This window comes from Punica granatum, chromosome 7 (assembly GCF_007655135.1).
Source record: "Punica granatum isolate Tunisia-2019 chromosome 7, ASM765513v2, whole genome shotgun sequence".
NCBI lineage: Eukaryota > Viridiplantae > Streptophyta > Magnoliopsida > Myrtales > Lythraceae > Punica > Punica granatum.
In genome coordinates, this window is record NC_045133.1 from 2,788,502 (window position 1) to 2,800,638 (window position 12,137).

The 12,137-nt window shown below is 36.3% G+C and overlaps 1 protein-coding gene across 2 annotated transcripts; it reads left to right on the forward strand.

Annotated features, from left to right (window-relative positions):
• The first annotated feature begins 4,892 nt into the window (after positions 1-4,892).
• Positions 4,893-7,369, forward strand: LOC116215624 (zinc finger protein CONSTANS-LIKE 8-like). Of its 2 annotated transcripts, none has more exons than XM_031551406.1 (2): positions 4,893-6,049; positions 6,665-7,369. In XM_031551406.1, the coding sequence occupies exons 1-2, from the start codon at positions 5,021-5,023 to the stop codon at positions 6,872-6,874; spliced, it is 1,239 nt and encodes a 412-aa protein (XP_031407266.1). In that variant the 5' UTR covers positions 4,893-5,020; the 3' UTR covers positions 6,875-7,369. The 2 variants fall into 2 exon arrangements, with proteins under 2 accessions (XP_031407266.1, XP_031407265.1); XM_031551405.1 differs by having other exon boundaries at positions 4,895-6,049; positions 6,635-7,369.
• Positions 7,370-12,137: the final 4,768 nt, after the last annotated feature.

Sequence of the window (12,137 nt, forward strand, 5' to 3'; positions counted from 1 at the left end):
CAGCTAAAATGGCAACAATCAATCGAGTTTTTGGATCCGACGATCCAGACAGGATGACATAACTGCTCAATTAGGACGTTTGCGATTTTCAAAAAGGACGTTTGCGATTTTCAAACCGTTGGATTGAGGTAGGGCACTGCAAGGTCCCACCCGCTTGCCCATCCCATCGAGCCAATGGAAATCGAATAGATGCGTTGTAGGGCCCATCAATTTCAATAATTCGGCAATTCGATTTTTAAAAATGCCTCAGGCCGAACCTTTTGATTCTTGTGCTCCATAATTTCCCACCTAATGCCCTTCATTTTATCTACGAAAGCATTGCTAGAAAAGTTAATTAATAGGTGTAAGGTCATATTCGGCATGATGAAATGAGAACTTGATGAAATGAAATCTACATATTAAGATGGTGTTTCCATTCCGCTGTATGACTGCGCTACATTTCCATTTCTAATCGAAATAGAAACTTGTTGATAAATTATTCTGAGCATGATTCAATAAAATGTTATTCGTACATTAGCACTAGATTAATTGAAGCCGATTGGACCTTACTGTCCTCAGCCACACTCATCTTTGAACTGCTTAATCGGAGAGTCGATGCTCTCCCAATTGACATTATTGGACAACATATTCTCAATGAAAACGAGAATTTATAATTTTGCCATACCCAAATGCTCTTTTTTTTTTTACCCCCTTGTGGTGCACCATGGTATTCAAAAGCAGTTCTAACTAAATCGACCTATTAAGGGGATCGAGCTGTCTCAATCATAAAATGGGAGTAAGGGAGCAATTTTAGTCAATAAATCAGATTGAAAATTTCACACGTCTGCCTCCTGTGACCATTCCTTTTTCATTTCCCCCACCCCGGACCCCCCGATGGACCTACTTTCGATGTGAAGTACAATGATCCAGTTACATTGTCGTGAGGCCCAGTAAACTTAACTGGCCCAGCCGCATCACCAGATCAGGCCTTGTCTTTCTGGCCCAAATTCGTCACTTCCCCACTCATTTATGGGCTGGCCCATGACTGGAACACCAGCCCACCGGAGCGCAATCGAACTCCGAAACCATCCTTATTGACGATAGCTCCTGCATCCAACTCTGCTACCGCCACCACCTGCTCGGGCTTCGGCCTGTCTTTGCCAAGAAGTGTTTCCAGTAGATCAGCAGTCGAACCTCTTGTCGATGTAAAAGTAGTACTGAAAAATCACGATCTTATATGTCACGAGACTGTTCGTTTTTCTGCTTGGCTCGGGTTAAAAGTTATTTGCCCTAAACTGCCATGGACGTGTATGAATCTGAATCATTTCGATTTCAACTTAATATATGAGCGTGGGCCCGACCAAGATCGAAACAAGGGAATCGGAAATCTCAAAACTACATGTCTATCTAAAACGAGCCAATAAAGAAAATCTACGACAGGCATATGTCTGGTCTTATTATTACTACTTTCTTGATTAGAAAGGGAGAATTTCAGCCTCAAGACGGACGACGTTTCTATTAGGAAATGTGGTAAAGAAGGAATGTGAAATTTAGAGGCTGAAATGGGCCTCTTAGTATTGAAACAGACAAAAAAATGGAAATATCATTTATTTGAATCCACAAGATTTTCCCACTAAGATCAAGGGCTCATAATAATTCTGTAAGTTTTTCTGTGGCTCAGATTTGAGAAATACGACCCGGCAAGAAAAAGTATAGTAACGACATAACTGTCACGAATTTTATTTTGCAACCATAAATCATTAAATAAATTGTTTTAGGAAAAAATTTACTACTGACACCTGCGCATGCCACTTGCTTGTTCTCGGTGTGAATCCATCGTGAAATATTGATTTGACGATGGCAAGATGTTGGTATCGGTCTTTTAAAAGAAGAGGAGAAGCATCTCTAGCAGCTATATCATACTTCAAAATCCACTCCGACTTTTGATTGGACATATTAACTTGTTGAAGCCACGTACGAAGAGTGTTAGATTTTGCCCATTCTCGATTTGCCCACTGCTTGTTCTCGGTGTGAATCCATCATGAAATATTGATTTGACGATCGCGAAATGTTGGTATCGGCCTTTTAAAAGAAGAGGAGAAGCATCTCTAGCAGTTATATCATACTTCAAAATCCCACTCCGACTTTTAATTGGGCATATTAACTTGTTGAAGCCACGTACGAAGAGTATTAGATTCTGCCCATTCTCGGTTTGAAATGACAAATTATACTAACTCATACCACTGCACTTTCAGAAAATTCTATGCCCTTTAATCGGTAGCAATCTTCACCGGCTATTAAATCAACTTTTTCTGTAAAAATCCATTAGAGAAAGTTGATATGAAAACCACAAGATATTCAGTTTTGGGTCGTTAACCCTACGCCTGAATTGAGAGAAATGGAGAGAAAATTAACGAGAGGAGATACAAACTTTCCCTCCCTCCCTCCCTTGCCTTTTCTTTCGTTTTCTTCGATTCGAATAGGGTAAAGGAACAAGGAAAGTAATCCAAATTTCTACCTCCCACTTTCACTCAACACATTAACCTCTCAAAGCCACATATGATGTATACATAGGTTCTTCCTTTTCAACAACAAATTAAACATACGTGAATAAGTAAGATCTTCGAATATATGCACGTACGTAGTTTCTTAGCATCAGTGCTCCTTGAAAGTGGAGGACAATAACTATGTGGTGTTTTTTACACGTGATTGTCGAAATCTATATTCTAATTCTTAAAATCTCACGCTCTTATGTTTGTACATTATATGACGAGTTAATTCGCTAAAAAAACTTAACTATGATAAAGTCGTGCAAACATAAGATTTTGGCAACCTTGTCCAGAGGAATTAACTCGATCGGGCAATTTGATAGGTGTCGAGGTTTGGGAGGAGAGGGGAGAGTTGAAAGCAACGGCAGGAGATTGCAAACAAGAGCCATAAAGATTTATGAGGAATAATTGTGACATAAAGACCAAAAAACAACAAAAGGGGTCTTAAGTCGGAGGGCGTAATTGTAACTTCCCGATAAGTTTGCCGTTGCCTGCATGAAGAGGACTTCGGGCCCCACCAGTAATCCCCCAATTAAGACAGGCAGCCAATTGGAGATCAGAGAATAGGATCGACGCAAAAGGCTCAGCCAATCAGCACTGAGATAAGGCCAAGCTGTGGGCCCCATAGAGTCTTCCACTAAAAACAATTAAAAATAATAGAAATATAAAATAATTTTTTCTTTAAAAAATAATATTTTTTAAATCGAAAAGGGTGTAGCACATTGATGACTCTTTCGACTGGTAACCAAGATGTTTCATATTCGATACTTATAGTGAGACTATCCATATCCCTTTATTAGCTAATGAAGATATCTACTTCATTGTATTGAATTCAATGACCACCTTGTTAGTTGTAACCGGAAAAAAAAAAGACTGTTTTTAACAACAAAATGTGGTGCAATCGGAGGTAGAAGAGTAATGTGGTGGTACAATTCAAAATGAAAAAAGATCCATCAGTGGTAATTTGATGAGGGTTGAGGGCCATTATACAAGTTCGTATAATAATTCTCCGATCCATAACATTTACCCATTCATAACCCTTGCCTCCCACAATCTAAATAAACACAAACTTGTACGGATCGCTGGTGCTATGGAGGGGTGGATTATGGATGGATATAATAAATTTTGCTTAGTAACTTTCATAATTCACCTCTTCAAAATCTTTCGTAACCCGTCAATAAAGGTAAAAGATTGAAACCTACTAAGATCACGTCTAAAATGGGGTCAAGTCTAATCTTGATCGAGAATTAGTTTCAATTAATAAATTATCAAAGTAACGAAAAAAAAAGAAAGAAATTTGTTTCAAATATATCTGAAAGCTCTGAGCTGTAGGAAGCCACCAAAAGTGCATGTGCACGGCCATGGGCTCCTACGAGTTTTCTCATGAGGCAATTTGGACCGAAGCTGCAAAGACCAAAAGCGCCGTATTAGTGGGCCTAGTTGATCTTGATCATCAACCTGCCCTGCCCTCCCTCCCTCGGCTAACGCAAGAGCCAACCCCAATAATTCACCCACTAGCGCTATGCCGAGACAGCGAACAATTAAGAAATCACGATCGATCATGACACTCCTATATTTTTCGATGCCTATGTCAATGAGCCAATTGTATGATGCCTATGTCAGTAGCTAGATCGATTAAATTTAGTTTCTAACCGACATTCCAAGGTTAATAAGTCTACAATGATACTTCGCATGTGCATATCATACAGAGAAAGCTACTCTGCATGTATCGGAATCAAAGGTTAAGGACTCAAAAATAATCTAATTAAAGACCCCAAAGTGTTCGACCCCCTCCGCCTGCTAAATGTTTTTAAGCTGGTTTCACTGCAGATAAAATCTATCTATTGATAGTGCGATTTATGGACCCATAACTCGTTACGTTGTTATTGATGAAATTTTTTTTTTGGTTACAAGGAAGAAAATAAAAAGAAAAAATAAAAGAAAAACAAATTGAATTAGCCCTCTAAAGTCTCTGTTTGGTTTCAGAGTTGTATTTTAGAATCACAATTCTAACTTAATTCTACCCACTACAAAACAAAATAACTCATACAAAGTCAAAGAGTGGGTCCCATTTATATTACTTTTTCCCACAACAAAACAACATAACTCTTACAAAGTCAAAGGGTGAGCCCCATTTATACCACTCAAAATTAAAATCAAAATCACAATTCTAAAATCCTACTATGAAACCAAACACCACCTAAACTAACTTTTCTCCTTTTGTGTTCTTTCCATCTTTAGAACTTCCCATTTCGGATCTCCGATTAATTGCCTTCGGAAAATAAAAGAAAAAGAAAAAGAAAATAATTATAATGGTACGATCGAGTTGGGGCCACCACAAATAAATATGTGAACAGACCCGACGCATTCCCTTCTCTCCAATTCGAAACTCTTCTTCACACTCCGGAGCTCCTCAGTCCACTTCGCCCGACGCCGATAATATACGAAAATCTCATATTAATCCGATAAATTAAAAATAATTCCTCCCCGTCATGATCGCCGATGCGAAGACCGCGAACGCCGTCGGAGGGAGGACGGCACGGGCCTGTGAAAGCTGCCTCAAGTGTCGGGCACGCTGGTACTGCCCGGCTGATGATGCCTTCCTATGTGGCGCATGTGACGCCTCCGTGCACTCCGCCAACCAGCTTGCACGGCGTCACGAGCGTGTACGCCTCGAGGCTGCCCCTAATCCGTCGACATCTCATAAGTCCAATGGCCGTTCACTGAAGACCTCCACTGATGATTCCAATTCCGTGCCCGCTTGGCACGGGGGATTCACCCGCAAGGCTCGGACCCCCAGGAAGAAGTTCCCGGGAGCCGATGGGGGTTTAGCGGCTAAGCTGCCTTCACCTGGGGATCTTGTTCCGGAGCTCAGCGGCGAGTTTGATGTGTCCACTGGCTCGATGGACGAGAGCGACGATATTGGGCTCCAGTGCCGTGTCCCGGTGCTTGACCCTTTTGCGGAGGTGGGCGGCTGTGATTTGCTAGGACTTGGAGGGGGGAATGGTGGCACGTGTGACGACGAGCTGGACATTGGGCTGCTGCTCCCATCGGAGGTGGACCTCGAGGAGTTTGCGGCAGATGTGAAGAGCTTGCTCGGGAAGGAGGGATTGGATTTGGATGAAGAGACCGGCACCGAAGTGAAAGTCAAAGATGAACTGTCGGGAGACGATATTATGTTAGAGCTGGGCGACGATGAGACGGCAGAGGGTTGTAATTTTGAGGTGGCTGCAGCATGGGAAGTGGCAGCGGAGGCGGCAGTGGGGGAAATGGAGTTCAGGTCACCGGTGGCGGCTGTAGGAGGAGACGAAGTTGAGGAGGAAAAGCTGGTGCCCGCGGCGGCAGCGGGTGGTGATAATAAAAGCAGTATCCATAGTAACGAAAATGAGGTGAAGCCAACAAAGATGCTGCTACGGCTGAATTACGAGGATGTAATCACGGCTTGGGCGAGCCACCTCTCGCCATGGACGAATGGAACTCGCCCCAACCTTAGCCCCGGCGATGAATGGCCCGACTGCATGGTAATTGCTTCACCGCACCTCTCCGGCAATTTCCCTCATGCTTTAGGCCTTATGCTTAAATAGAAACCCTAGTAACTCAGTTTATTATTATAAGGCAATACCGCTATGGAATGCAATTTCATTTCATTGATCCACTTGCTAATTTTGATGTATTGAACGAGCCATCAGAATGCTCGGTGTGAGACAAGATGATCGACTTTCAAACCTATAATTATGTGTGCTACCGGAATTGTGTAGCTGCAGTCATTAGAACGTAAATTAGAAAGCTCTCCTAGGGCTTCAACTAGTGATTAGTAAAACAATTTGAGATCTCCAATTCATAAAATTGACAATGTCCTGATGTTTGATATATATATATATATATATTTTCCGGTTATAAAGGAGGCTCGGAGGCTTGATGTTCGATATTAAATATCTATTGACAAGGCTTATATGTAGAGTGTGTCAAGTAAATTGCAATTAATTAATAAAATATTATATTTTTAATGTATATTGATCGATCCATGTTGGAATATGCAATTTCTCTGCAATGCTTCGATGTATCCAAATTTGTTTTCCACTTAACCAATGAGATGCCCTTTCTAGGGTTCTTATGCATCTGATGTTCACAATCAGCACAATTATGGTGGAGACGCAATGGGACTGAGAGGACATTCAGTCGGAGGTGATGATAAGGAGCGAGAGGCAAGGGTGAGCCGGTACAGAGAAAAGAGGAGGACCCGAATGTTCTCTAAGAAGATTCGCTATCAAGTTCGGAAGCTCAACGCCGAGAAAAGGCCACGGATGAAGGGCCGGTTCGTCAAGAGAACTCCCTGCTTTTCCTGAGGAAGCTACAAACAACTTATTCTCCTTTCTTTGATTTCCTTCCTTCCGACCTACTGGTTAGCAAATAATCGACTCGATCTGGACTTTTCCCTCGTCTGCTAGCTTGCTACCGGAGATCAGAAAAGCAGGCCTGGCTCTGTGTCTTAGTTAATTTTCCGGTCGGTCATGACTGATCTCCTACTAGAAGCAGTTTTTTAAGTCTGTATGGCTACCTATTGTCAAGACTAACCGGTTTTTGCACAGATTGTAGTATACCATCGTGGCAAGAACAGATCAATGCAACGCTTCCATGCTTTGAAAGTTTTATGCGTTACCCTTTACACTAGAGGGGTGCGAGTCGATGTAATAATAAGTTTGGTATTGTGCTTCGCTGGAACTTCGATGTTCAAGCTGGCTAGCTCTTTTTTTCCTTCGCAATGTAATGTTCCAAAGTAGTTTGTACTATAGTTGGGGCAGGCAAAAGGTTGTGTGTATATATAGAAATCAAATTTGTAATTTAGACTCCCAATTACCGCGTAGAATTTTCATATATGGGACAAATTGACAAGATCGTCACAACGGAAGGACAAAGCTTTTGTTTACGGTGACAATACGATAGGGAACTTGGGTAATGTAATGCCCAGTTGTGCTTGGGAGACATTGTCGTCCCGCTCTGGACCACTTATAGTTAGTAGCTAGACGAGAAAACTCGAACATACACATATGCTCGAATCGCTTTCATCAAATTGACCGATGACTCTTCAACTAAGGTAGAGGTCATGTATGCTTGAAAGCTTTGTTACCTTGGTTCTCAAAATTATTGATGATATAAATGTTCCATCTGAAGTTACATTTTCTCATAAATATCTTTTAGTCTATTCGATCCGACTTGTTCATTCTAAATCAGTATCATTGTCATAAATAAAATTGTATAGCTATTCAGAAAAAAAAAATTGTATAGCCACTTTCTAAGTCTATAAGCCTTTTTTTTTTTAAAAAAAGAAAGATAAATCATATAACGAGACACCGTCGCGATAGTCTTTTAGATAAACTGTCAAATTTTTGTTCACCCACTCTTCAGTTGCTAAAACTAATAATTATTCATTAAACAATGATGAATATTGAATAATAATTACGAAAAATGAATTCTCCCTTTATATTTTAAGATATAAACTAAGTGATACCTGCACGTTGCAGTAATATTTTATCAATTCTTTTATAATCAAATATAGAAAATCAACACATACGACACATAAATAAAAATAAAAGAAATTATATACCGAGTAGATTTATCACTATGAATTGTTAAAGAAAGATGATAAATAAATGCTCACCTTGGTTTTATGAAAATGCAACAACATTTCTATACGTGTGTATATATATATATATATATATATAAACTTGATTACAAGATAATTAATATGGTCATAAAGATAAAAGTTGTAATATCATATGGATAGAAAGGTAAATCGATTCTATATATAAATAAATATTAAGTTGAACACAAAGTGATAAATAGTGGCATAATATAAATTTATATAATTAGGATTAAATAAGACTAAATTAATAATAAATGCGTAAAAATTGAGAGTTTATAAATAAAGATACTTAATAAATTTAATATCTATGAAATATGTATAATTAGGATTAAATTAATAAAAGCTAAGAGTTTATCAATAAAAATACTTAATAATTTTTATATGGATGCATAAATATGTTTGGACATGAAATATCTCAATTTTAATGTATCCTCAAAATTAAGATAATTACAAAATTATCCTAAAAATTTGGCACATTAATTTCGAATTGGAGAAATGATAATTTTTTAAAAATTATATCACTACTCCTCTAATATAGTAGTAACATAAGAATTAACCACAAATCCTTAAGATATTTGGATAAAATTATTGTATATTGTATACAATAGAAAAAACAATTGACTTTTTATTTAAAATTTGAAATTTGACCAAAAATAATTATAGTTTAAATAGGTAAATACAATTATATTTGTAGTAAAAGTCTTGTACAGACGCGCAGGTCAAGAAAGCTAGTACATGCATACAGTAAATCTACCTAATAGAGATATCTTGTAAGAGTAAGGTGTAGAAAAAACTAAAACAAATAGAAGACATGTATTATTTATAGGAAATTTAATGCTATGAATTTGAAAAATATCAAGTATTTTGATGAGCTATTTGTAAATTATCGAAAAGATTTTAATTTTAAAAGAAGAGACTCATAATTATATATTGATATATGTAAATAATATGAACATATATCAAAAATTCGTTAAATATGACTACAAATGAAATCTAGCGAAAATTCATTTAATTGGACTAAATACATGAATGTTCCTATTAGGAATTAAATTCATTGAATATGATTTCAAAGTTCATGAAATTGGAAACATGAAAAGATATTCATTCACGGTTGAGCTTCCTCTGGACAAATAGTCAAATCTCTTCTGAAGAATTAAATTTTCCAAGCAATCCAAAAGGCAATTAACTGCGAGGTAAGGCTTTTCAAAAGATGACATCTCATAAGCGCTTTTTGATTTTTGTATATTATTATACATTGATTTTAGAGAAACATTATTAAATTTTTCCAAACAAAATGGATGGATACATCTTCTTATTATAAATTAATTTTTTTATTAGGCCAAGAGACAATTCAAGATGAGCTGAGAGTTTGCGAAGGACAATATCACTATCACCTCGAATCCAATTTGCATTACGGCGAGTATCAAATAATTTTAGATAGTAGTGTCGAAAATAGGAAAAGAAAATGACATAATAGTTTAGAGCCCCGATTCATTTGTTTGGTTTGTAAACAGGCCCGAGTTCAACGTTTTGGGCTCATGTTTCTTGAACGAATCCGGCCCGTAAGAATGATTCAAGCCCGATTTTCCCCATGGGACCTGAATGGAGATATCCACAATCTTTTTTAATTTTTATATTTTTTTGGTTATGTAATAAATAAATATATTATTCACAATTATCCTAAGCAAAGTATTCGGGTCAAATCTACTGAATAAATTGGGCCTATAGATCACACGATGGTGATCATGATCTAACTTTCCTCATGACGAGCCCAGAGCAACTTAGAAACAAAATAATCATGTACATTCGTTGGTCGTTTTGACTTCCATCACAAAATACCCGTTTCTCTTATAAGAATGATTTTCGTGTTAGTATAATATCTGGTACTGTTTCGGGCCAAGTCTCTGCTTGAGCAATATACATGTTAACATTTCTTCTTCTTCAAAGACTCTGGAGTGCTAGCAATATCAATTTCACAATTCAATATATGTCATTCAGGTTCATCACATCGATCACACAGAGAGCGGCACCCCATCCAAATGATACAAGTATTTTCCCAATACTGATATCGTTCGATATAACTTCTTTTAAACACAAGACTACAAAATAAATTAAAGTTTTCTTTATAGTGAAAATTTTCTAGTCTTATAAAAATTGCATTCATTAAATGCATATATCTATATATAGATAGAATGATCACTAGTTTGCCACATTGTTCACCGGAAGGGATAAGATTTAATTCTCTTGCGTAAGCATGATTTGTTTTTATATTCATTAAATATTATTGATCGAATGGTTAGCTTAGGGTACTTTTCAGGATCACTTTGCCGTGGAAGTCGTCTCAATTCTTAATTTCTTCAGAGGGAGAAGATAGCAATAGTCTTTTAAAGTTTTTCATTTTTTGAGTTTGTGTTCTGTAAATTTAACTTTACAAAAAAACTGTCTTAGATATTAGAAAAGTGATAGATTTAGTCCATTTCATAACCGACTATTAACGGTTGCTAATGTGAATATCACATCGTTAAAAATAGTCTTAGTTAGTCATCAATCGGTACACGTGGACCATTCATCGCACACCAAGTCAATAATTTATAAAAAATTATAAAAAATTAAAATATAAAAATTTTAAAAATAGAAAAGTAAAAGGATTTAAAAATAAATAAATTTTAAAAATATTTTGGCATTTTCATATAATATGAAAAAAATTGAAAAAAAATTTGAAATTTTTATAAAATAAGAGAAAATATTTTTTAAAAAAAGAAAATACAAAAAAAAACTCAGAAAATGAAAAATAAATTTTGACATTTTTTATAAAAGAAAGCATTAAAACAAGGACCCAACCCCGACATATTGAGCTGGGATGTAGGAGGGAAGGACCGAAAAGGGAGAGCCCTTCCGGCCTCCCATACCTCTTGGCGAGGTCGACGGGGTCTCTAGTGCCTCCAGCAACGTTGGGAGGCCTCCCTTATTCGGACCTCCCCTACCCTTGTTTCTCCCCACCCGTCGGGGCTAAGTCATCCTTTTTTATTTTTTATTTTATGTTTGTATTTTTTTTTATATTTTTTTGTTTCTTATCTGATTTTTATTTAATTTTAATTAATTTTTTTCTTATTTTATAATATTTCAAATTACTTTTTCATTTTCTAAATTCTTTTGTATTTACTTTTTTACATAATTTTTTCTTATTTATAAAAATTTCAAATTATATTTCTATTTTTAGGGTTTTTTTTTCGTATTTTGTAAACAATACCAAAATATTTTTAAAATTTATTCATTTTTCAAATCTTTTTTTTGCTTTTTTTTCATTTTTCTTACTTGTATTGTATTTTAGTTAATTTTATTCTATTTTTCTAAATTTATTATGATTTTTTTTATAAATATTTAAGAATCATTGACGTAGCGTGCGATAGTTGGTCCAAGTATACCGATTAACGGCCAACCGGATTGTCTTTAACGATGTTACGTCAATGTAACGGTCGGTTAAGCAATAAAAAAAATCTATTACTTTTCTAAACGTTTTATGACTGTTTTTTTTGCAAAGGCATACTTATAGGAATCAAACACAAAAAATAATAAACTTTTAGAACCATTTTTATCTTTTTCCCATTTCTTTTATATATCTATGTATGTATATATATAAGTTCGTATAATTCAGATGTTGACCCGAAAAGATCAGGCTAACTAAATCGTATTTAATTGTTACCGGCTCCAATGATGATTCGATGATGTCAATTATAATTACTTTTAATTTTATTCGACTGAAGCCTGTCAATTATGGTGATTTATATATTGATTAGGTCAAAATCATACTTAAGTAAACGAGGGGACTTCTTTTTCAAAATCAAAATCGAGTCATCTGGCATACAAGTAATTATTTCCTCCACCGGTCTTGCCTTATGATTTTTCATTGAAATATTATTAATAAATCTTTATACTTTGTTTGATTTTAGAGTTTATTTTTAACT